Genomic DNA, 24821 nt, shown 5'->3' with positions numbered 1-24821 from the left:
CCCTCCCCCAGCTCCTCTCTCACTTTTCCCCTTTTCCCTTTAATGAAGTTTCCAAGATCAGCCCCTGCCATTTTCCACCCTGGGAAGTCTATTTTAAGGCAGAATTTCTCTTTATTTCTCTTTATTTCTATTTCCCCGTGTGTGTGTGTGTGTGTGTAACCCAACAGCAGCGAGAGACTGCACAGCCCCTGACCTGAGCCATGGAGTGCCCCCACCCAACCCCTACCCACCACCACACGTGCCCACCTTTCCCAAGGGTCTAATTAACAGCAGGATGCTAATTGGGGATCCAGCACCCAGCACCCCAAAACTCACCCCTGGTAGAAATGGGGACACAGCTCTGAGCACGGACGCTCGGACACAGCACGATGCTCCGGTATGTTGTAAATAAATATATTTTAATGATTCTTCTTCCATTCCAGTTCATTCTTTTATACATTTCTTTATAAAACAGTAGTAAAATTTCTTTTTTTTTCTTTTTTAATCAGAGCACAGTGCATTAAAAAATAAAACAACAAAAAACAAAACAAAACAAAAACAAAAAAAACCCTCCGAAAAGATTTAAAAAATAACAATAATCCACAGCTGCTTGCTCACACCCTGGGAGATGCCCCCAGCAGCAGGAGGGCCTGGCATAACCATCCTGCAGGACACTGGGTCACCCTGGAGGACACTGTCCCCTTTTGGAGGACACTGTCTCGTCCTGAGGACACTCTCACCCCGGAGGACCACTGTCCCACCCTGGAGGACCTCAGTCTTTGCAGGCACTAATGGCAGTGATGCCCAAAGGCCTCCGGTGAACACATGGGGTGAAACAACCCCAAACCCACTGGCCCCTGCCAGCCCTGCTGCCATCTCCCCTCTGCCCCTTCCCTCCTCTCCCCCCACCCTCTGCACTTCCCCACACCCTCCTCATCCCTCGGGCACCTCTCCAGCATTTCTCAGGGGCTGCCTCACACGTCCCTTTCCTGCCCCACCCCACCATTCCCCATCCTCAGCATGGGATGGGGCATGCACTGACTTCCAACCCCACACAGGCTCCTGCTCCCCAACACCTAACCTCCCTCAGCCCTACAATGCTGTGCTGTAATAGGGCACTGCAGAGGGGCCCCCCATCCACGCTGCCTTTCCTGGTGCTCCTCGTTGGGCTTCACAAATCAGTGCAGTATTTTCACTCTGAGCCATTCCCCCTCGCACCCCCAGCTCCCTCCATGCCTCCATCAGTGCTGGGAAGCAACAACCCACATCCCACAGCCCCACGGGTGAGGCTGGGAGCACGCTGCTGCCAGCGGGACAGTGATGCTCAGGTTTAGCAATGGGCGCAGACCACCCCCAGCACTGCTGCCGTGCTGATGTGGGGCAGGATGTTGGATCTCAGCATGCACCCAAAGAATCAGCATCAAAACCACGTGCTGCTCCCCAGCCCACAGCACAGCGTGGTGTTCCAGGACAGAGGCACTTCCATGGAGTGGAGGCTGATGGACACGGTGCTGCTGGACCCCCGGGACAACAAAGCAACAAAACTCAACGGGACGCCCCATCCCATGCCCTGGGAATTCTCTTGCTTCGTTTGAGCACTGCTTCTCCCTGATGCCCTGGAGAGGCACTGTGAGGAGGAGCCCCAGCGGGGAGTGACACTGTGACAAAGCCATCAGTGGCACTGCAGGGAAAGACTGGGAGGGGGCAGTGAGGCAGAGAGCTGTGAGCATTGCACCCGGGACGTGGAGCCCCGTGCTCCAAGCCCTGCACAGGGGGCACAGCAGGGACACATTGGGAGGCAAAGCAGCCAAGATCATGCTGCCTGGCTGGGAAAGCTGCAGCCAGGCCAATGCCACTGCAAGCCAAGAAGGTCGGCTCCAGCTCTGGGCAACAAAAAAGCTTGCAAAAGACATGGTGGTACCCAGTGAGCCTTGAAGCGAGACCCCCGTTGCATAGAGAAAATGTACTCCTATGTAGATTCAAGTGCTCAGCAGGACGGGCTCCTCCCCCAGGAAGAAGAGTGCCCCATGACTTCACTAACCAAACTTGAAGGCCCAGTCCTTGCCCCCAGCACGGGCGCAGCTCCTCGTCACAGCATGTCTGTGTCCTCCATGCTGAAGCTGCTCCGGCGACTGCTGGCCTTGGAGGCCTCAGGGGACACAGCTGAGAACAGTGGGTCGGAGGCCAGGGGCAGCATGGTGTCCTGCAGCAGCATCATGTCCAGCTCCTTCTTGGATAGGGAAGGGAAGGAAGAGCTGTGGCTGGGCTCCAGGTTGTCTGGGAAGCCCTGGGAGCCATCATCAAAGCTCAGGCTGTGGGTGAAGTCCAGCTGGTGGTAGGGGGACTGCGGTGGCGGAGGCAGCACCGGCTGCGACTCGGGGTCCGGGGTGGGCAGCAGTGGCTCCAGCATCCCCTCGTCTGTGCCGGCCTCTTGCTTGACCACCTGCTGAGCCAGTTCGGCCACGTTGACACCTGAGGGTGAGGAGGTGGGCAGCCCATGCACACGTGCCTGCATCTCCAGCTCCTGCAAAAGAGGACTTTGGTGGGACATGGCACATGGGGACAGAGCACATGGGGACGTGGTGCTTAGGGACACAACATGCAGGGACATGGTAGGTGGGCATCCATAGAGGCAGCAGGGAAGGAGGAAGGCAGAGAAACTGAAAGGAAGAAAGGACAGAGGGACTGAGGAGCTCACAGGGAAGGGGCCTATAGAAAAGGCTGGAACAGCCCTGCAGAGCTGGGCAATGCTTGCACCAGGTGCCTGGTGACCTGTCAGCCCAAGAGGGGAGAGGGCCTGGCACTACAAAGTGAAATGTTTCAGAGGCTGGAGAAAGAAGGAGGGAAAAGAAAAAGGAAACTGACCTGGATGCGGAGCAGCAGCTGCTTGTTTGTCATCTCCAGCCGCCGAGAGTGGTTCTCCAGGTCTCGCGACCTCTGCAGGTCCTTCTGCATCCTCTTGATGTAGTCCACAGAAGCCTTCAGGATCGTCCCTTTGTTCCAGCGCACATCCCTGCAGTGCAGGATGGAAAAAGATCTTGCCACCTGCAAACGCTGGCTCCCCTAAAAAGCACCTCCTGCTACAGGGCAAGGAGCAAGCCCACAACGCCCACCACTATCCCAGCCCCACAGAAACCAGGGATACATACAGGTCGTTGGCCTTGGGGATCAGCATCCCCAGCTCCTTGATGCGGTCATTGATGTTAAACCTTCGCCGCCTCTCAACTACAGGGTGAGAAGAGAGGAGAGTGGTGAGGATGTGGGAGCACCTCGATGCCCTCCAGTCCGGCTCCCACTCCCCCAGTCCAGCACCATCCAATCTTCCCCCCACGCTAATGGGAACAACAACAGGGTGCCCTGTGCACCACGGGCGCTTTGCAGAGCTGGGAAAGAGGTGGCTGTGGGGGTATCTCCCTTAGGGTGAGGTGGGACTGGAAAGGGACCCAGCTTGAAGAGAGGAGGAAGGAGGGAACACCATGCCACCCATGGGCAGCCAGCACTCAACTCACTCAGGTTGTGATTGTCTTTCTTCTGGCGCTCCTTTGCCAGGGCTCGACTCTCAGCATCTGAAATGGAGGTCCACAGTGTCACTCGGAGGGGACAAGGCTGCACCTTGCCCCATCAGCATCCCCGAGAGCTGTCCTCTGCACCTGCATGGACAGGGCAGCCCTGGCCAGCCTCAGCCCTTGCTGCTACTGCAGCTCCCCACCATGCTCTGGGACCAGGGACAAAACCAGGCCTGGGGATACATCGGGGCTGGGGATGTACCCAGGCCTGGGGACACACCGGGGGATGGGGACATACCCATGTCTGGAGACGTACCTGTCAGCTCTCTCTTCTGGGTGAGCTCGGCAGGGCAGGAGCTGCTGGTGACACCAACGAGAGAGGCGGTCACCTGGGGGTCCCCACTATAGACATTCATGTGACTGCTGGACATCGGCAGCTGAAAACCAAAGGGGCAGGCAGGTAAGTTCCATCCGGAGCCAGGAGACAGATTCAGCTGTGGGATCGGGGTTCAAGACCAGCTCCTCGGCCTCTGGGACGCGAGTGCGCAGATGAGGCAGCTCTAATTGCCTTCCTGAGCCTTTAAAATAGTCATTATCAGGGCAGCAAAGGAAACAGGACTTCAAAGGGCACAGCTGGTGCCCTCCCACAGCCAGCATCCCAAATGGGGCAGACGAATCACAGCCGAGGGGGGCCCAGCAGAACGAGGAGGGCCCAGCAGGATGACCCCCACGGCACAACACCTCTGCTGGACAGACCTGACCAGGGCCAAGACACAGCGACCTGTAGAGCCCTCCTGACCTCACACCCTCCCCATGCTCCCCTCCTACCTCTCCAGTATTTTATAAGGGCTGCAAACTGTCATTAAAGAGGAGCAGAAGCTGAAGAACTGGCTCTTGTGGCTGCAGAAGGGAGATTTCCCAGCCTCCCTTCCCAGCCCCACGTAGATGGGGCCACCCTGCTGCTCCTGTCCCTCCCCTGGGGTGAGTGGCACCACCCAGCCCTGGTGCCTGCTGCCCACTGGCACAATGGCACGTGGGGCAGCAGCGACGAGAGATGTGGGCTGCTCTGTGTGAGTGATTTCCTGCTGGGATGAGAGCAGCCACAAGCTCCAGCACCGCTGCAGGGTCAGGGCTGGAGGACAGGTCACCTCTGTGCCACCTCCCTGGACTCACCGTGTTGGGCATGTGGACCTCGGGGTTCATATAGCCCAGAACGTCATCCAGGCGCATGATATCATCAATGACCTCATCAAACTGAAAAGGAAAGGCAATTGGTTGTCAGTGGGCTTCTCTGCCCTTCCTGGGGTGGCCGTGCCCCCAGGAGCCCCTCCCTCACCTCCCGCTCGGGGTTGGAGCCGATGTTGAGCATGGCCATGGGGCTGTTGGGCGCGCTGTTGCCCGCAGAGGAGGACATGACGTGACCAGGCCGGACGCTGGGGGACACGGCCGGGGGTGGCTTTGGTGAGTGGCTGGCGGGGCTGACGTGGGCAGCAAACTTGTTCCCGTAGGTCTCAGAGAGATACGCCTGAACCTTCTTATCCCGCGACTTCTGCAGGTGGTAGGTGGTGGGGTTCTCCAGGTAGGACTGCACCTGCATGGGGACAACCCGTCAGCATCCCTGCACCGATGGGGGGTCTCCACATCCCACCCCCTGGCACCATACCTTGAGGACCTCTCCAGGCACGGGTGGTGGGGACTGGTAGTGGACGGGGGTGTTGATGGCGGGGGTGGAGGCCACCGGCATGCGCTGCTGCTGCATGTAGTTCATCATCAGCTGCTGCTGCGCACGCTCCCGCTCGGCCTCCTGCTGCGCCTGCTGCTTCATCAGCTCCATCCGCAGCCCGATGCGGGACGCCATGGTGCAGCAGGGTGGTGGGATGCAGGCCAGGCACGGAGGTGACCCTGAGGGGGAGGGGGGAAACACTGTGCCTCAGGAATGGCAGCAGGGAAAAGGAGGCGCAGGGAGGGAGCAGGCGTGTGCATGTGCACCAGTGTTCTGCTGCAGGAGCAGTCCTGCATCCGACTTCACTACGCTGGGGCAACAAAGCCTCCAGTCTGCATGCTGCCATCGGGGCGCTGAGCACTGCCTGAATGTGGGTGAGTCAGACAGCCCTAATGACAGACAGCTCTGCCTGCAGCTCCCCGGGCACAGCGAGGGAGGAGGGGACAGGGCACATGGGGACAGCTTGGAGGAGATGGAGCACGACGGGTCTCTGTGCCCAGGAAGCTCAGATGGGCATCTGCAGGAGCTCACTGTGAGCCACCAACCCCAAAACACAGCACAAAGCACGAGCAACAAGCCAGGCACCAGGAGCAGCCCAAATCAGAACAAGAAAGCAAAGGAGGGCCAGGCAGAGAAGGCAGCACGGTGCCAGGCACTGCAGCCAGCAGCACGGGAGAACAATGCAGCTTTGTGCAGGGCCGGCACGCGAGCGGGGTGTGGGGGGACACAGCACGGTCCTTGTTCCCCCACACAAAGGGGATGGCGGCCCGGGGAGGGCAGGGAACAGGGCTGCTGTGACAAAGGGCAGCCATGGGGTGAGGGGACGGCAGCAGGATGCCCTCGCTGGGGTGTGAAGTGCTGCAAACCACCTGGCCCCACTGCCACATGGGGCTGAGATGGGGACACGGAGCTGCTGCGCAGGACTGGGGCTGAGCAGAGTCCCTGTCCCCTCTCGCAGCATGCAGTGCAAAGCCGGGCACCCAGGCTCTGGTTGACAGCCAGTCAGATCTGGAGGGCTCTGCTGTTTAAATACAATGCATAATTGCAGACAAAGGGGGCACGGTGGGGACAACACACCAGGGCTTCGGCGAGGCATCTGATACGCAGTGCCACACAATATCCTAAGGGGGAAATTAAATCAAGCCAGCATGGACAGAAATACGATTACATGGATCAAGAGCTAGCTATTGAACGGCAAGAGGAAGGTAATTAATTAGACATGGTGGCCCATCTGAAGGGGGATGGGAAAAGAGGAGCCTGGGACAGGCATCAGAAGGAGCTCCAGAGTGGGAGGATGCAGGACAAGCAGCAGTCCCATGGAGGCTGGTGGGAGCCAGCAGGGCCACAGGACGGCCTGCAGTAAGCAACATGAAGCAAAGGGGGAAATCTTAGCTCACGCACACAAGGGACACAATAACCCCAAATGCTGAGTGCAGGACGAGAGGGGAAGGCCTCCAAGGGCAGCTAGGACTTCAGGTAAACCATCCAAACAGCCAGGGCTGGAGGGGGAAAAACGCTGGCCACAGACAAAGGTATGCTAGTTTCTGGGGTGTGCTAGCACCAGGGGATGGCTGGATGGGATTTTAAGGGGGAGCTTTGGGATCATCTGCCCTTTTCCATGGAATCAGCTCCACATGGCCCCAGCACCACCACCCTTGTCTGGGTGTGAGGTGATGGCACAGGGTGGACAGCAGCAGGAAGGTGAGCAACAAGCTGACAGCACCTCGGGCACCAGGACACCCAGTGTGCACAGCAAGTGGAGCTGCCTCGCCCAGAACCTCTGAGGTTCTCAGAAAGTGCAGCCAGTACAACGGGCAGGAGGGTGCCACCCACAGCACTGCTCATCCATGGCATTGCACTGCTCACCCCACAGCACTGCTCACCCCATGGCACCGCTCCTCCCACCCTGCAGGGCTGCAGGATCCCCCCCAGCTGCCCCTCTGCAGGCATCGGGGGCACTGGGAGCAAAAAGCACTCCTTGTCCCCTGTGAAAGCCCCACTCGCACCTGCAGAGAAGGGATGGGGAAAGTGGTCAGAGTGGGGCTTTGCCCCAAGCAAGCAAAAAAGGGTAGGGGTGGGAAATTCGGTCAGGTTAAAATAACCCACTGGGTTCTGCTTGGCTTCACCCCCCCAGAGCAGCCAGCAGCTTCTGCTTTCACTCTGAATCAGCCCCGGCAGGAATCCAGGGCAGGAGGGAGACAGTGGGGTGGGATGGGGACCAGGGCAGCACTGTGAGGCTGGCAGTGCCCAGCACCAGCCCCATGGACACCTCCCACGCTGGGGACGCATCCTGCCTCAGTTGGACCGTGTCTGGGATTCCTGTTATTCCAGGGAAGGTGAAAGGTGTTGGCGTCCAGGAAGAAGCGTGCCTGCTGCTCGGCGGCACTGCCGGCGGCGTTCCCACTGTCCCAGCCCAGCCCCGTTCCCTGCATGCACAGGACCCCACGTGGCAGGTGAGGATCTGTCCCCACACACTGCCCCGACCCGTCTGGCTGTGGATGTGTGCAGGCACTGCCTGGGGCAGCACATGTCGCTCACCAACTGGAGAGTGGAGCCAGGGATCGAGAGGGGCAGCGGGAGGCTCAAGGAGCAGCAGGGATGGAGAGGGGGGAATGAAAATACAGAGAAGGCTGGGGGGAACACACAGCCCCGAGAGGTGCACAGCCATGGGAAACATAACCCGTGCAGCAAACCCTGCAGAATCACCCTGGGGGTCTCCCTGGGAGAGAAGCAGAGCCCCACACCACCACAGCACTGCACCCCAATGCCACAGAAGCTTCCAGGGCTCAAAACCCCATCTGTAGGTGGGGATGGGCTTCAGGACAATGCACCTCAGTTCCCAGCCCCAAAAGCATCAGTGCTGGAGCCAGGGGACTCTCCCCCTTCCAAGCACCTCCAGCACATCACAACAGCACGGTTATTTCTGGCACTTCCTCGCATCTCCTCCAGCGGTGTTATTTCAGCGGGCGGCCCCTCCCTCTCCCCGGCAGCACTCGGGAATCGCTGTGGCCGGAGCTGCCCTGGTGACACTGACCCTGCGGGACTGTGCACAGCCCCAGCGCTGCCCTTCGGCCCCACAGCGAGCTGCAGCCGGTGCAGACAGCTGATAAAGGAGCAGGCATCGGCTGCTCGGCCGGACCACCCCAGGGCTGCTCCGCAACGCACGGCACTGCCACCCCAGGGGACACACGCAGCCAGGAGCACCCCGCTCCCAGCACAGCACTGCTGCCCCATCCCCCACCCATCATCCCATCCCCACGCGCACCTCGGGGCTCAGGTGTGCCTGGATGGCAAAGTGAAGCAGCTTAAGAAACACGGGTTAAAAATAAAATGTGCCGTAGGGCAGCTTCCAGATGCAGCCCCAAGGAGAATCGTGCTGCTGGCCACAGCAAAGCAGCACCCACGCTGCCAGCAGTGCATGCAGCACGACTAGCATCTCCTCCTCTGCTCGCAGCAGAAAAGCAAAGGAGCAGAGGGAGTGATACTGCATGGCTGCAGCCCTTCCGCCCAGCACAGAGGCCAGTGTGCAGGGACCCCCGGCCCTGGGAAGTCAGGGGGGTGAGCAGCCCCCCAGCCCCGTGCTGCTCCACTGACAAGCACGAGGGCTAAGAAAAGGAAACGGAGAAGGAAGAAGTGAAAGCACCAATGCTTCTTACTGCAGGCACCCACCCAGCCTTCCTTCCCGGTTCTGATTTTTCAAACGCAGTGGTGTGGGGCAGACGTGGGGGGCGGCAAGCAAGGAGCCCCCCTTCATGCCCCCGCCCGGCCCCACAGTGGCACTGAGGGTGATGTGGGGAGCACAGCACTGCTCAGCCCCCACTGAGATGTGCTCCAGCAGCACCCAGCACTCCCTGCTCCCACCCCACGTTTCACTCCAGCCACGTTCCAGGTGCAGAGCGGTAATGATGGCACTCAGCAGACCCTGCACCCGCACAGCTGCCAGGGACAGGCAGGAAGGGGACACACGTTACCTGGGGGCGATGGGGGAGGGCTTAGGGGGTCTCCGGGCACCAGGGCTGGCTGGTCGCAGCTGCTCCACGCTCCTCCCCACCCTGCCCAGCTCCGTGGTTCCTCATTTTTAGGACCCTGCTTTTAACGAGACAGCAGTGTGGGCAGAGGAAGTTGCAAAAAAGGCCCCGGAGCCGCACACTGTGCTCAGTGCTGAGCTGCAGCCAGCAGTCCCACCAGGGCACAGCAGGACAGAAATAGACGCAGCCGCGGCCGCCCGCTGCCGGCTCTGCCCCATGCAGCCCCTGGGGTGACATTCCCTCCTGCAAGCACAGGCAGAGGGACAGACGCTGCCCCCATCCCTCTGAGGGATGGGCACTGGGAGATTCCCCCCCCACCAACCGCTGCACCAGGACGGCCATGCCACTGCCCCTGGCCAGCACGGCGGTGACAAAGCTGGAGGCCAACAAGGACACATGGGTGATGCCCCACAGCCCCTCGTTCTGCAGAGCCCCCAGGCACCACTTCCCCCGTAGGGCTGCGTCCCACCACACGACCAACTGTGTCCAAACCTGCAGCTCCAGCATTGCCATCAGCCCTATGGATGCTGCTCACGCTCATCCCCACAGCCCCATGGGTGAGCCCCCAGGGGGCCCAGTGATGCAGGGTGGGTGAGCTGCCACCGTGCCACCCCCATGCCACCCCCATGCCAAACTGCCAGCAACTCAGGTTGGCACCTGGCTGCTGCCATGCAGCTGGGACTGGCCCACTGCCTCCCTCGCTCCAGGTTGGCTGGGCAGCCGCTGTCAGGTCAGGTGAGACTGACAGGAAGGTTGGGGCCCTTCATTTTTATCAGCACACAGAGGAGAGCAGCTCCCCTCTGTGCATGGGGCACTGTGTGTCCCGGGATGGGGTTTGGGGGTGGATCTACAAGAGTGACACTCTCCATCCTTGGAGACACCCAGTGCTCAAACCAGGCTCAGCCCAGAGCACACTGATCCAGCACCAAGACAGCTTCGTTTGGGGCTGAACTGGAGATCCCCGGATCCCATCCAGCCCTTGAGGTCAAGGATGGGAGGTGGGAAGGGGGAGCAGAGCCATCCCTGACCCAGAACGCAGCAGTGCCCTGGAGATGGAGCAGCAGGTGGATGGCAGAGCCCCATCCCCAGCACGCAGCCCTGAAAGGGAGAAGGCGAAGGGGGGGACTTGGCACATCGTGCCTGGAGTCAGTTGACAACGCCAGTGAGCAACTGAGTCACCAGCACTGTTTTTAGCCCCGGCATTTCAGCAATGTGGACCACGGCGCTGTTAACAGGCGTGTGGGTCAGAGGCCAAATGTTTTCCCTTCCATGCGTTAAATGCTGCTCTTGGAAACAGCCCAGATATTTAGTGCAGTAAAAACATTAACGGAGTTGTGGGTGACAGTGGCACCCCAGAAGCCCTCATCCCAGCGGGGAGGTGTCGGGGAACAAAAAGCACTGGTGGCTGAGCCAGGGCTGCGCATCCCTCATCACAGCAAGGCTGAGGTGGCACCAAGGACACCTGCAGCAGCTGCATTCCCTCCTGTATGTGCAGTTAACCTCTATGGGGTAAACCATAAGGCCTTGCTCCTTCACCCCAAAAGCTGCGAGGCAGCACCGGGACAGTGGTTGGCACAATGGGACCGTCCCCGCGAGTGCTGCTGGGATCTCACTGCCGCCTCCAAAGCAGAGCCAAAGCCTCAGGAGTGCAGCACTGATTGAAACATCACTGTCCGACTGCCACGGGAATTCACAGCCCGCCCGAGCACAGCCCGAGCCGACAAGTTCCTGCCCTCCCCTCCCATCCCCACTGAGCAGGGAGGCAATTAAAAATAAAAGCGTTAACGGGCAGAAGGACGTTCCTAGGGTGAGGATGAGCCAACAGCAGCACCCGGCATCCCCCAGGCTGAGCAATCCATCCACAGCAGAGAGGGGAGAGCAGAGTGACCTTGGGGGAGGCTCTGGGGTGGGGGGGAGGACAAGGCGACACTGTGCTGCAAAAAGCAGAGCAGAGCCCATGCTGGGGCTGCACGCTGAGCAGACACAATGCACCACCTCCACAAACCCCACATCAACCCAGTCCCAGCAGGGCTGACCCGAGCTCACCGCAGTGCCAGGAGTGGGGTGAGCACAGCTTTCAGTGCCCCCCGGGCAACACCAGCCCACCCCAGCCCTCCTCCCCTCAGCTCCCAGAGGGAACATTTATAAATACGCCGCGTCCCGCCTGCAGCGGAGTCGCAGAACCTCGTGTAACCGTACCGGCCGCCCCACGCCGCAGCCGCCCCGGCCCCAGAGCTGCAGCTGTTCTCCAGCCCCAGCAATAAACGTGTAACATGTCGGGGACAGGCTGTGCCGTGCCGTGCCCGCAGCCCGGGGCTCTCCCCACCGCCGGCCCCGCTCCCAGCTGCCCACTGCCGCGGGGATGTGGGTCCCACGCTCCCCACGGAGGTCACACACGGTGTGAACGCAGCGGTGCGGCCGGGAGCGCTCTCTCAGCCCCACGCCACGGTCACACCGGTTTGGGCACGAAGCAGCTGAGAGGCACTGCCCGAGCGGGATGGGTTTATCCGGGAGAGATCTTCGCCTGGAGCGGGAGTGGGGAGCGGAGCAGCGCCGGCTGTGCCGGGTGAGAGCTGTCACCAGCACCGAGCCGACCCCACACTGCCAGCTGCAAGTGGGGCACACACCCCTCCTCACCCCGTGCCATTCCTCCTCGACCCATGTCAAAGCCACTGTGCCCTGGGGACAGCCCATCCCCGAGCACCTGACACCAGGAACAGTGCCCACTCCTGGGGCCCGTGGCCCCATCCTGCTCCCATTGCCTGGCTGTGCACTCTGGCACCCAAGAGGCAGCACAGCAGCTGCACAAACTGCACCTGAGGTTCAGTCCCATGCCAGCACGGGAGTTCACAGCCGAGGTGCAGTGCTGCAGTGGGAGGGGATGAGGAGTGGGGCAGGGGGCACAGCCAGCAGGGAGAGCTCTCCTTTACTGCTTTCAGCTCCACAGCTGTTCGTGCAAGAAGTAAATCACTTTCATTAATGTCATGCACATATGGCAGGGAAAAAAGGGCGATGTCGGAGCCTTTCAGGTTTATCCGGTGAGAAAGCTGCACCGATTTAACTACAGGAGATCTCAGCCTGCAGGACATGGGGAGGGACAACACCCTGGTGAGTGTGGGGACACACTTCGGGCCAAGGTGGCACAGTGAATGCTGCCAGGACCGGCGAGGACACCCAGATGTGTCACTGACAGCCACCACTGGATGCTCCGCACCAGGATGCACACGGCCAGCCACCAAACAGAGGGTGCTGGTGAGATGCAGCCACCACGGCTCAGCATCGCAGCACCACGGGCTGCAGCCATCAGGGCTGCCCAGGGACAGTGCACATGCAGGGACACCGACGCGCACACTGACACCGCTGAGAGCTGTAGGGCGGCTGCTGCTGCCCATGGTGCATCTGTATTCTTGAGGGGTGCATCCCTGGAGGTGCCCCCACTGCGATGTGTCACTGCTCCACACACCAAAGGTCCCCCCCTGCGCTGAGAGCATCGCGGAAACCTCAGCGCAGCAGAGGACGCGTGCAGCTCATGGCACTGAAAGGAAAGAACGCGCTGGAAGCGCGGCCGTGCCCCAAAATGCCCGGATACGGGGTCACCCTGCTCCGACCCCACCCCGAGCAGTTTCCTCCTGATAAGGGTGGGAGGCGACGGCAGCATCCCTCCGAAAACAGCGGGGTCAGCACGTGCTGCTCAACACCACCTGATGCTCCGAGCCCCCACTGCACGGCCCACACCCTGCGGGGCACCCCATAGCACTCCACAGAGCCCCACCCCACAGAGCTCAGCACAGGGCCCACTCTTCAAACTCAGCACAGAGCGTCCCCCCTCAAAGCTCACACAGCAGACCCCCCTGGAGCTCAGCACAGTGACCCAGTGACCCCCCCACCCCCCCCCGGAGCTCAGCGCAGGCTCAGTCCCCCATTGCACGGCCCCGCAGCGGAGCAGCCGTGCGTGCAGCCGTGCAGCCATGGCAGGGGAAAGCGAAACGGAGACGGTGGGGGTGGGGGGTGGGAAACCCTCCCCCAAAAAATCCGCTGTGCAAACTGCCCCGGGCCTCAAGGGCAGCGCACCGCAGCGGTTCCCGCAGCCGCGCCCCGCCCGTCCGGCCCCGCACGGCGTTATTTATTTATCCCGGCACAGCGCGACAATAACCGCCACATTTCATTTTCGCCCTTTTTCTTCTTCTTTTTTTTTTTTTTTTAATCAAGGAAATTTCCCCCCCTCTCTCTCCCCCCTCCCCCCTCCCCCCCGCCTGACTCAGCGGGGCCCGCACGGCTGTCGCAATCCTTCCCCGCTCCACAATTAAATTCGCGAATACAGAAGAGGGGACCGCAGCCCCCCGTGTCCCTGTCCCTCAACCCCCGACCCCAAAGCGCTGTGACGCGGGGGGGCCGTTCTCTGACCCCCCCCCATCATCCTGGGAGGGGTTCGCCCCCCGAAGCCCCGAGCGGTCCCGTCCGGGGGTGGGCACCGCGGGCCGAGCATCTGTGCCTCAGTTTCCCAATGGGGGGGGGGAGGAAGGGGGGCACCGCCGTGCACGAAGCACAACCCCTCCCCCTCAGACCCCCAATAAAAAATAAAATGCGATGGTGCGGCCCCACGAGAGCATTATGGAAACGGCGGCTGCCACCCCGTTGTTATTGAAGAGAAGGAGGAAAAAGGAGAAAAAAGGAGGGGGGGTGTAGAAAAACAAGCATAAAAAATAAATATTATATATATATATATATAAACAAACCGAGACAACACAAACCAGAACAGGTTCGCTCCCGCACCGGGGAGCACGGGCACCCCAACCCCCCACCCCAACCCGCCGCCCCCTCCCGCACCCCGACCCCGCAACTCACCCCGCGGCCGCGGGCGGAGGGAACGCGGAACCCCGCGGGGCAGCGGGCGGCTGTGCACGGCGGTCCGGCCCGGCTCGGCCCGGCTCTACGCGGCTCTGCCCGGCCCGGCTCGGCCCGGTCCCACTGCCGGCCGCGGCCTCCGCTGCTCCCGCGCCAAGGGAGGGCAGCACTGCCCGTCCGGCCCGGCCCGGCCCGGCTCGGCTCAGCACGGCCCGGCCCGCACCGCAGCACGCCGGGAGCTGTAGTCCGGTGCGGGGCAGGGCTGCCGCGCCTGCCGGGACTTGTAGTCCCCGCCTCGGCCGCAATGGCGGCGTGGTGTGGGTGATCCTGCCCAGCGTGGGGTTTCCCAGCCGTGCAGCTCCTTGCAGCGGTGCTTGCTGTAGCCCTGAGGGATTGGCAGTGACGTGGAGACACAGCGGGGAGGAATGGCAGTGCGTCCCCTCCTGAGGCACGGGGCTGTTCGGCACCTTCAGGGCCCTCGGCAGGGAGATGCCCAAACAGTGCAGAGCTTCAGTGTGAGTTGAGCTGTGCAGGCACTGTGCAGGAGGAGGCAGAGAGCCCGTGGGGCTGCCAGCATCTCCCTGCCCGCAGCGAGGAGTTCCCCTGGCACAGAGCAGTTTGCAAGGAGCGGATGGGAGGTGACACACTGCAGCAGCTGGCTGCTGGGGTATGGGTGTTGGACCACAGGCGATGGTGCCACACCTGCTGTGCACCCCTTGCATGGAGGCTCTGGCCTTTCCCAGCCCATGGCACACAACAGATTGCATCCAATTCCCATTGCACTGCTGGCACGAGCCAGTTTTTCGCTGCCACTCGACCATCTCCAAAAGAAAAGAAGACTTTTTGATTCAGTGCAGCTCCGAATCACACCAGGGACGCTCAGGTTGTGCATCTGGTGCATCAGAGATGTGTTCACGTGGTGACAGTCCCCATGTCCCTATCAGTCTGGCAGAGTGGTGCACAATTATTCCTTCTTTTTGGGACGAGGCAGGTGGGACCGTGCTGCTCTCCCAGAGCTCCACGCTGTGTTGTGAAGTGCCCATCCCCCGTCCTGCCCTGCCTGATCCCCGCATCGCTGCACTCGGGCTGCACCAATATTTTGACAGAGCTATTACTGATAGATCTGAGAACAAGCCCCAGTGATAAACAGCTTCTAAGAAACCACACTTTGGGTTCCTGTGCTGTGGGATCAATGCTGCAATCAGCTGCTACAGAGATGACTTTTGGGGAACCCCTCAGGGAATTCCCCTCCCCAGAGCTGTGCACGGGGGTGCATCACCTACACCATGGCTATCCCTTGCGTGGGGGCTGGGCAGTGGGACACCCTCACCATGCAGGAGCTTCCCTGGCAGCAGGAAGGGCTGAGACATGTGGGCCATCAGGCTGTGCTCCACAACGGCCAAACAAACTCAGCTCAGAGAGCGCTGAGGCTCTGCAGTTTATTTGCAACAGGAGACTGAGAGCACAGCCTTACACAGAAACCTCGGAGAGACGGAGAGCACATAAAGGAACATAAAGGCCCATAGGAAACCCACAGCAAGGCTCGACTCAGAGCAGGAGGGGGCTGCGTCGTGCTGCCCCACTCCTCTACGCCGACTTGGCGAAGCCGATGCGGTTGTACGCCATGTCGAAGATGGTGTAATACTCCTTGAGGAAGACATCACCCAAAATCCAGAGCGGCTGCCCGTTTTGGGATGGCAGGTAGGTGACCTCGATCCCAACAGTGCAGTACCCATTGCTCTGTAAGAGGAAATCATGGGGAGTCAGAGCGTGGGGAAGCACCCAGACCCCGCAGCTGTGCAGGAATGGGAGCATTGCTGTTTGCCCAGGAACACTGGGCTCCCTGCTGGACCACTGTGACCTGGGAGGATAATACATACTTTGAGGACATAGGCAGAAGGGGTCAGTGGGAGCTGCACCCCATTGATGATGAAGGAGATGGTGGGCAAGCTCTGGATCTCATTGCAGTCCACTGCGTACTGTGGAGAGAGGGTGATGAGGCTGCAGCAGCATGGGGAGCAGCACTGGCCATGAGGCATAACACTTCCCGAGGCCCCGGCCATGCCACATCACGTCCCTGCTTTACACACAGCACTGCACCCTGCAGAAACCTTCCAAGTTTTGCAGGATCTGCCCAAACCCGGGGCTTGTGGCTCACCTACAGGCCCCAACCCGACCCTAAACACCGCCCCTTACTCCAAAGCTGGTCTCTTGGGCGCCCACAGCCTGCAGGAAGCTGCTCAGGTACTGCTGGGGCACGGTGAGCAGGAACGTCCCTGTGTCCACGATGGCCTGGCAGCCCTGGCTGCACCAGCCTGTCATCGACCGTCCAATAGCAAACCTGAGTACAGAAAGGTGGGGGACGTCACTCTGAGCACCCACTGGGCACAGGACCAACCTTGGCCAGGTCTGGGAGGCCGGAATCTGAGGCTGAACACAGCTCCATCAGGGATGGATGCAACTCACTCATCAATCGCCACCTGCCAGTAAAGCTCCTCGGTCACCGGTGCCCACACAATGTCCCCAGTGAACAGCCGAGTGTCCACTCCTCCCAGCACGAGCTCTCCCCCGTAGTTGTAGGTGGGATTGCTGCAAGAACAATGCACTTAGAGCAGCAAGAAACCTGCGTGAGGACAGCCAGAGGGACAGCAGTGCATGGGGGATGTGCAGGTGGGCGTTACCGAGAAAAGTAGAAGCTGAAGATGGGCTGGTTGAGCTGGTGCTGCTGCAGCATGCCCTGCAGCGGGGTGGGCGTCCCTCCGGCTGCAAGTGCAGGGTAAGCCATCCCCATGATCCCATCAAATTGGGCATAGTAGAATGGCTGGGTGGGCTCGTCCCGGCTTAGCCCAAACTCCTGGTTTCTGACTGTGATGGTCTGGATCTGGAGGGAGAGGGAGCACCGTGTCAGCCTGCGCACTTGTGCAAAGAGTGCAAAGCCAAAGAGCGTGCTACAGGGTTGTAGCTGGTGAAAGTGTCCCTGGGCACCTGGCAAAACGAGCAGGAGTCATGCAAGCAAAGCAAAAACCCAGCTGTGTAACCGAAGGGAGCAATAATCACTTTAGACTGTTTCTGCCCATCTCAGGCCCTCGTTTGCACAAGAGCTGCCCCCACCCCCCCAGGCTGTGCCCCCCAGCTGTGCACCCACCCGCAGCGTGTCGTAGCCCAGCTGCACCGTCAGCGTCCCGCTGCCGTAGGACAGCGTAACAGTCCGCCCGTTGTTGATGAAAGTGGAGGACGCGTTGGGCTTGAACTTGGCATGGTTTTCTGCGGGAGAGACGAAGCAGTAGAGCTCCTGGGGGTGCTATCGCTGTGGGGTTTGCAGCTGCTTGGGGGGATCAATGAAGGGGGGACTGTGTGGCACCCACTGCATGCTGGAGTCTGGCAGAACGTGGAGGGCACCCACAGGTTGGAGGAGCCGGTGTCGAAGAGCACCAGGAAGTTCTGCGGTGGGGTCCCAATGCTGATCTCCCCAAAGTAGGATGACTGTGGACAAGAGGTGGGTTATGTCCGTGGGATGGGGCTCGCTCCACCTCCCCACCCCGTGCCACGTCCCAGCACTGAGCAGCAACACTGAGGATCCCCTTGCTCTTACAGTGACAAGGTGGGAAAGGGACAGAGCGATCTACTGTTCTACTCTCAAATGAAATGCTATTAAATATTTCTCATGTCACATGTAGGAAATCAGAGCCCTTCAGGCAGCCAGGGGAAAGCCTTGCTGAACTGTAACACAGGAGCTTAAAAAAAGACTGGAAAAAAGAACTCTACCACTCTTGGAGGCTCAGGAGTGAACAGATTGCTCTGACAGTGGGAAGGGGGCAGGGGGAGTGGCAAGAGGACTCACGTCCAGGTGGGAGGCCATTGGCTCGTACACAACGTAGTCCTTGCCGAAGTGGTATTTCTTAGCTGGATCGTGATTAATTTTCTTCAGGTATTGCTCCAGCACTCCTGCCTCCCTCATTTTCTCCCGTATGGATTTGCCTTTCTTCAGCTTGATCCTGCACAGATGGGGTTGGGGGGGGAGGGAGGTAGAAAAAACAAAACAAAACAAAAAAGCAGGAAATCAAGTGATTTGATCATTTTCACATGTCCTCTCCTTTGGGTTCCCTTGCATCCTGCCATGCTGTGAGCTCCCTGCACAGCAGCTGTGGGCCAGGGGCACAGCCTGGGCTGCTGCTGGCACGGCCACGATGGGTTCTGGAGATGCACGTGGCCAGGTGCACCAAGAACACTGCATCCCCAAGCAGTGCCCCAGGTGCATCACATGCATGTGATGAACGCAGCCAGGCTCTGCTCCCCGAGCTCCCCCACACCCACCTCACCAGCCCCTCTGTGAGCTGCAGGCACAGCACGGCCAGCACGAGGCACTTCATGGTGCAGCTGGTGGCCATGGTGCACCCGTCCAGAGAGCACAGCACCGGGCTGAACCACCCGGCCTGGCTGCCTTTATACCGGCACGCACTGAGCGCCTTATCTGCGTGCCTCTGTTTTCCATTACCGCCGCGTGTAACCCCGGCTTGAAGGGTTTCTTTGTATTTTGGACCACGAGGAACTTGAGAAGTTTTTGTCGTTGGTGGGGCACCCGGATGAGAACAGAGCGCCTCGCGCCTTCCACGGCCAAATCAAAGTGCAGCCATTTGATAAGGGCCGCCCTTATCGCGGTGGGGAGAGGAGTTATCGCAATGCCAGCACGCTGCAGCACTATCTGGATCCTTCCAAATCGATTCAACCTTTCCCAAAACAAAGGCGCTCACAGCTCGCAGTGCGGGATGGAAACTCACTTGCCATGAGGATGTTGGGGCATGAAGGAGAAATGGGTGCTGGGGCTGAGACCAAAAAACCCCTTCCCTGCCTTGCTTGGTGCCATTGCTGCAGACGTGCCTGCAGCAGCTGCCCAGCAGCCGTTCACTGAAGGGCTGGGGTCAGAAGGGAAGGTCCTTGAGTTCCAACCCCACGTTCCTCCTGGCCCACCCCACAGCACCCTCCCCCCCCCCCCCCCGGACTCATCGCTGCCCCCAATAGCTGCCACCTGCCCAGCACTGCTATCGCTGCGCTCATCCCACGCTGGTGCTTTGCACATCTTTTGCCCCCTTTGGGAGTGCCAGGAAATGTGTGTCCTTTGCTGGATATTGAAACTATAATAAAGTAATTATCTTGTTTGCTAGCAGGATTGATAGAAAGATCAACTTATTAAGATTGGATAAAAGGCAAATTCTGGCTGAAAGCAAAGAACAGTTATCAAAACGTCAACATACTGCGTGTTATCTGCAGGTCCCCACGGGGGCTCAGGCTTGCCAAAAGACAAAGGAATAGGATGCCCTCTATAGCACATGCAAACATGCTACTTTTGTTTCCTTCTGACCCCAAAAAGTTAAACAGCATCTGTTTGCTAAGGCACTTAGTCCGACAGGAGCCGGGGAATTCCAGCCTCTGCCATCAGGGATGGCGCATCCTTGTAGGGGCTGAGCTCACCTGCACTGCTGCACATGAGCACGTGTTGGGCTCCAGGCTCTTCCTGCTCCTCCTGGTGCACCAACAGACCGAGCAGCAATCAGGAGAGCACTGCACCAGGCTGCAAGCAGCTCTGAAGTGGGGTCCAGCCTCCTCCTTGAGCAAAGGCATTCCCAAAGACATTGCAGTCACCCCAGATGGGCCCGCTCTAGGCTTTGTCCTCCCCATGGCAAAAAGCACAGAGAGGTGACTGGTCCCATCACCAGTGTAACCAGCCACCCTTCTCCTGGACCTCCTGGACACAACATACTGCTCTGAATCTCAGCAAACAGGAGCATGGAACAAAGGGGGCATGAGCATGGGGTGGCTCTCACAAGCACCATTCCAGCTGGAACTTCCCCCAAAGGCACAGACCTCAGTCTCCCAGGCATTGAGCAGAGATTGGGCAAAGCCTGCCTTCCACATCCCATGGGATTGTGCTGGGAGGTGTGTAGCCAGAGAGGGCAGGGATATCAGACCTGTGGAATGAGGAACGATCAAGCATTTGAAGCCTGGGATGTTTGCTTAGCACTTGGCTGCTTCCAAACATTATTTTAGCTATATAACACCCTTGTGCATGGTTTAATGGTGAGTTTGCTCCTGCTATAAATTGCCTGCAGCAAGCCTGGCTGTGTCCTCTGCTTTTACCCTCTCACTTTTATTATGTTTTGAAGGGGGAATATTTTCAGCCTCATTTGGTTTCATTTATAGTAAAAAAAAAAGGGGGGGATATACACATTGTGAAATCAAAAACCACAAACTACGTGTGCTTTATCTTATTTTCATTGCTCTTTTATTTCTTCACAGTACACTCTAGAAAGTAACCCAAAGATTTTACAAGAGAAGGGGTCCAAGCTCTGTGGGGACGGAGATGCCCCGGTGTGCAGAGCTGTGGCACGGCCCCAGGGCTGCCTACACAGCAGTGGCAAAGCCCACTTGGTTGTTGCCCATGTCATAGATGGAGTAGTAGACCCTCAAGAAGACATCCCCAAGAATCCAGAGGGGCTGCCCGGTCTGGGAGGGCAGGTAGGTGGATTCAATCCCAACGGTGCAGTAGCCACTGTTGCTCTGTTGAGAAGGAATAATCGTGAAGGAAGGCTCTGGATGCACAGCTCCAGCTGGCACCCTCCAGCTGTCCCCAGCCTGTGTCCCCTGGGCTGCCCTCCTTTAGGTCCCCAAGGGCACGGGCCAGGCCGAGGGATGCTGTACCTGGAGCATGTAGGCAGAGGGAGGCAGGGGGAAGCTGGTGCCACTGATGACAAAGGTGAGGGTGGGCATGTTCTCAATGTTGCTGCAGCTTGCCACGTACTAGGGAAAAAGAAAGCCACCACTGGTTTGTGCCTGGTGAGTTCTGTCAGTGACCCACGAACCCAGACATGCACGTTTCATGAGATCCATCATTTCCTCTGCTGAGATCACAGCAAACACTCAGGGACGTGTTTTAGAGGGGAAATGGCGGTGGTAGGTGGACAGTTGGACTGGATCATCTGGGAGGTCTTTTCCAACCTTGATTTTGTGTGAAACTGGATTTCCTGCCTTTTCCAGCCTGTGATTTTGTGAAACTGGATTTCCAATGCTCCTCCGACCCAAGTGCTCCACAGCAACTGCCCACCCATAGCAGATGCATCTCTTGTCTCCATCCCCCTTTTTTCCAGCCCGCTCTCTCTACCTGGCCATTGCTATCAGCTTCAGCTCCAATGTACTGCATCAGCTCAGAGAAGACCTGGTTGGGAACGGTGAGGAGGGAGGTTCCTGTATCGACGATCCCCTGGCAGCCCTGGCTGCACCAGCCACTGCTCTGTGTGCCGACCATAAAGCTGTGGGCAGAGAAGACAGGCAGCTAGTGAAACCCCACTGCTGCGGGAGGAGCTCAGGGGCACAGGAATGTTTTCTACAGTTATAAATCAGTAGAGCCAAGAACAGCCCTCAGAGCCCAGGAAGCCCAAGATTCGAGATTCGTGAAGCCACCAGAGGTAACAGAAAGGTTCCTCTTGTTGCCACAGATCTAAGAACAACCAGAGCTGGCACAGAGGAAGCTGGAGAAAGTGACACATTACTCTTCGATCCCAATCTGCCAGTAGGTGGTCTGGGTGACAGGAGTCCAGGTGATCTGCCCCGTGTACAAGTTGGGGTTGACGCCGCCGAAGACGAGCTCACCACCTTGGCTGCCCTCCTGCCTGTGGGAGAAGGCACAACTCAAAGAATCATGGAATCGTGGAGTGGTTGGAGTTGCAAGAGACCTCTAAAGGCCATCTGGTCCCACACCCTCAGTGCACAGCAACACCCACAGCTCCATCAGGTGCTCTGAGCCCCATCCCCTGGCCCTTGAGGGGGATGCCAGAGCCTCACTGCCCTGACTGCAAAATAATTTGTTCTTAAAATCAATCTAAATCTCTCCCCTTTTAGTTTGAGACCGTTTCCCCTTGTCCATAGACCCTGCCAATGAGTCTGTCCTCATCTTTTTTCTTACATCCCCTTTAGATACTGAAAGTCACACTCATGGGTATTGGTAGAGATCGACAGCCACCAGTACCAGCTGGTGCACCAGTAAGTAAAAGGGGTTGGCCAAACAGGAGAGCAGGAAGGAAGCATCAGCTGAAAGGCTCTCGTGAGGGTTTCAACAAGAAAAAAACCAAACAATATTTCTGGGATGCACAAAGGCAGCACAAGGTGGAAGGAAGAATAGGAGCATCCCTACCCACTCAGGTAGAAGCTGAAGATGGGGGAGTCCAGCAGGTTTTCCTGCAGCATTTTCTGCATCACAGTAGTGGCTCCACCAGCAGAGATGGCAGGGAAGGCCAACCCCAGGATGCCATCGAAGGGAGAATACAGGAAGTTGGTGCCAGGCTCTGTCTCACTCAGGCCAAACTCCTGGTTTGTGATGGAGATGCCCTGGATCTAGGAGCGAAGAAAAGAGGCAGAGCTGCCCTGAGAGCACAGAATGGAGCACTGTGACCCACAGGCACAGTGGGTCATGCAGTGGGGCACCAAGCCAACACGGGGCTCCATCCTCCAGCTACATGTGTACACATCAAAACAGGGGGCTGAGTTAGAGCCAAGAACAGAGTTCCCCCATCTTGCTCCTGAGAGAACACCCCTGGTCTCCAGAAGCGGTCAGCCTGTGCTTCCCCAGGTGCACGTCCCGTGTGGGCAGTTCAAGGATGCAGGGCAAAGCCGGGGCACCCCTCACTCCCCCCAGATGTGGTGTCACTCACTGTCACTGTGTCGAAGCCAAAGATGCCAGTGAGGCTGCCTGTTCCGTACTGCAGGGAGAAGAACTCATTCTGAGTGGAAAATGTGGAGGACGAACTGGGATTGAACTTGTTATGGTTGGCTAGAATGGAAAGAAAGCAGAAGAGTGACAGTTCCATCCAGGGGCACTCAATCAGAGGTTGAGTGGAAAGCAGCAGAGGTTCAGAGCAAGCAGCAGGGACCTGCAATCAGAGCATGCGTGTGGGCTGCTTTCAATAAAACAAGCAGTAATCATTGCTTGTCGTATATACAACAGTGGCAGCCAGAAACCCCCACACTGCCCAGGAACCCCTTTTTGTTCCTGCTGTCCAGGAACTCACCACAGGCCTGGCTCTGGCAGAGTGTGGAGGGCACCCACAGGTTGGAGGAGCCAGTGTCGAAGAGCACCAGAAAGTTCTGTGGGGGGGTCCCAATGCTGATCTCCCCGTAGTAGGACATCTAGAGGAAAGGGGACAATTTTTATCCCACATAACTCTTCAAGCACACATGATAAAGCTCAGCCCACACAGCCACGGGACTTCAGGTTTCTGGGGTTTGCTTTTACAACAGTGGTGTGCAGTGCATGGCACTGCTCCCTGCTGCTTCTCCCACCAGTGCATGCACGGTGCAGCAGCTGTGTTTACAAGCAGCACAAGGCACGCAGACCCTTCCCATGGTGCTGCTGTCAGTGTATTTCCAAAACAGAATATAGCACACAGCTGAGCAGCTTCATCAGCATTCACACAAATGCCCCTCTTTTTCCGCACAACCATGAGAACAGCTCTTAAAATAAACCACTGTCTCAAGGTCCTACACTGAACTTTCCAGACTTCTCTACTCGCATTCCACTCCTCCCATCTCACCTTCCCCTCTTTCTGTCTTTACCAAGGAATGGATACTCACTTCCATGCTGTTTGCCAGGGGCTCGTAGGCGGTGGCGAAGTTGTTGAAGAACTTGTAGGCAGGGTCGTAGTGGCGGTGCTTTGCCAGGTAGTCGTGGAGCACGCCGCTCTCCTTCATCGCCTCCCTGATGGACTTGCCTTTCTTCAGAGGAATCCTGCAGGCAATGAGTGAAAGCCGTCAGCTCAGCGTGATGCCAAGCAAGTCTCCATTTCTCATCACGCCTGCTTGTTTTTGCTCCTCTGTTGGTATTTTCTCCCTCCCTGCTCTGCCCGATGCTCTCCTGCATGCAGGCTGGAATTGATGAGCACATCCCTGCAGGGGAGTGTTCCCGTCAGCCATGGGAACAGCCCATGGATCCACATCCCTTCAGCTACCACAAAATGAGTTTGATATCAGGCCTACCGTGGTCATGACCTCCTTGGGATATAGCAAGCTACACTGTGAAACATGCATTCATTTTTTCCTGTGAAAGCCAATCCAACACGGCCAATTTTCTAAAGAGTAATACTAAGCACCAGCCTCTTGAAGCCCAACACTCCCAGTGCACGTTTCACATTGCTGCCATCCCAGGGACAGCCAAACCCTGCCCACTCACCGCAGCAGCCCCTCGCAGAGGTGCAGGCACAGCACGGTGAGGATCAGCCACTTCATCATGGTGAGCTGCTCCTGGGGCCGTTCCAGTAGACCTCCAGAGCTCTGCACACGCCGTTATATATTCCACCACAGCCCCTATTGCCTCCACCAGTGCCATGCACATGTCCAAAGGTTATCACTGCACCCCCAAAATTTCCCTGCCGTGCTAAGGAATATCTTGGAAACTCTAAAGTCAAATATTAGTGGCAAACACCAATCTGTGAGCTATTCCTTGGAAGAAAACAATAGGTGATAAGAACGACCCTGTAAAACTAACCAGAAATCTAAGAGTCAAGTTCACAGATGACCAACATCTTTTTGACTTGATAGGGTTACCAAATACTCCCTCGAAAGAAGTAGAAAAGATTTCATTGTGTTTTCCAGGAATATGATGGAAAGAATAACAGAGGTTATCAGCTGCTCCGTTATCTCCCATTTCCATTGCAGTTCTTACCTCTTGCATTTTAGAAAGTCCCAGAATGACCC

General features: G+C 58.3%; 4 protein-coding genes across 5 annotated transcripts in view; all 4 read right to left on the bottom strand.

Moving 5' to 3' along the window:
- FRS3 (fibroblast growth factor receptor substrate 3) overlaps positions 1-24821 on the bottom strand; it is a 103141-nt gene that overhangs the window by 64121 nt on the left and 14199 nt on the right. The gene's annotated exons all lie outside the window — the stretch shown is intronic.
- Positions 1301-14246, bottom strand: TFEB (transcription factor EB). Of its 2 annotated transcripts, XM_065740307.1 has the most exons (9): positions 14082-14246; positions 5149-5387; positions 4822-5076; positions 4659-4739; positions 3802-3922; positions 3489-3545; positions 3129-3204; positions 2845-2992; positions 1301-2503 (listed from the first exon to the last, which is right to left on the bottom strand). In XM_065740307.1, exons 2-9 carry the CDS (start codon positions 5341-5343, stop codon positions 2069-2071), a joined length of 1368 nt encoding a protein of 455 aa, XP_065596379.1. In that variant the 5' UTR covers positions 5344-5387; positions 14082-14246; the 3' UTR covers positions 1301-2068. The 2 variants fall into 2 exon arrangements, with proteins under 2 accessions (XP_065596379.1, XP_065596380.1); XM_065740308.1 differs by lacking the exon at positions 14082-14246 and having other exon boundaries at positions 5149-5434.
- Positions 15669-18451, bottom strand: LOC136050991 (pepsin B-like). The gene is made up of 9 exons (XM_065740186.1): positions 18396-18451; positions 17923-18076; positions 17447-17564; positions 17227-17345; positions 16763-16962; positions 16548-16670; positions 16268-16422; positions 15962-16053; positions 15669-15821 (listed from the first exon to the last, which is right to left on the bottom strand). Exons 1-9 carry the CDS (start codon positions 18449-18451, stop codon positions 15669-15671), a joined length of 1170 nt encoding a protein of 389 aa, XP_065596258.1.
- Positions 20418-24353, bottom strand: PGC (progastricsin). The gene is made up of 9 exons (XM_065740185.1): positions 24298-24353; positions 23703-23856; positions 23141-23258; positions 22784-22902; positions 22267-22466; positions 21626-21745; positions 21238-21385; positions 20778-20876; positions 20418-20636 (listed from the first exon to the last, which is right to left on the bottom strand). The coding sequence occupies exons 1-9, from the start codon at positions 24351-24353 to the stop codon at positions 20481-20483; spliced, it is 1170 nt and encodes a 389-aa protein (XP_065596257.1). The 3' UTR covers positions 20418-20480.

Source organism: Cyrtonyx montezumae, unplaced genomic scaffold, assembly GCF_038088225.1.
Source record: "Cyrtonyx montezumae isolate F1298 unplaced genomic scaffold, pur_monq_1.0 scaffold_26, whole genome shotgun sequence".
In the NCBI taxonomy this organism is placed as follows: Eukaryota; Metazoa; Chordata; class Aves; order Galliformes; family Odontophoridae; genus Cyrtonyx; species Cyrtonyx montezumae.
The sequence above is the reverse complement of the archived record's forward strand: the minus strand, read 5'-3'. Positions and strand labels throughout refer to the sequence as shown.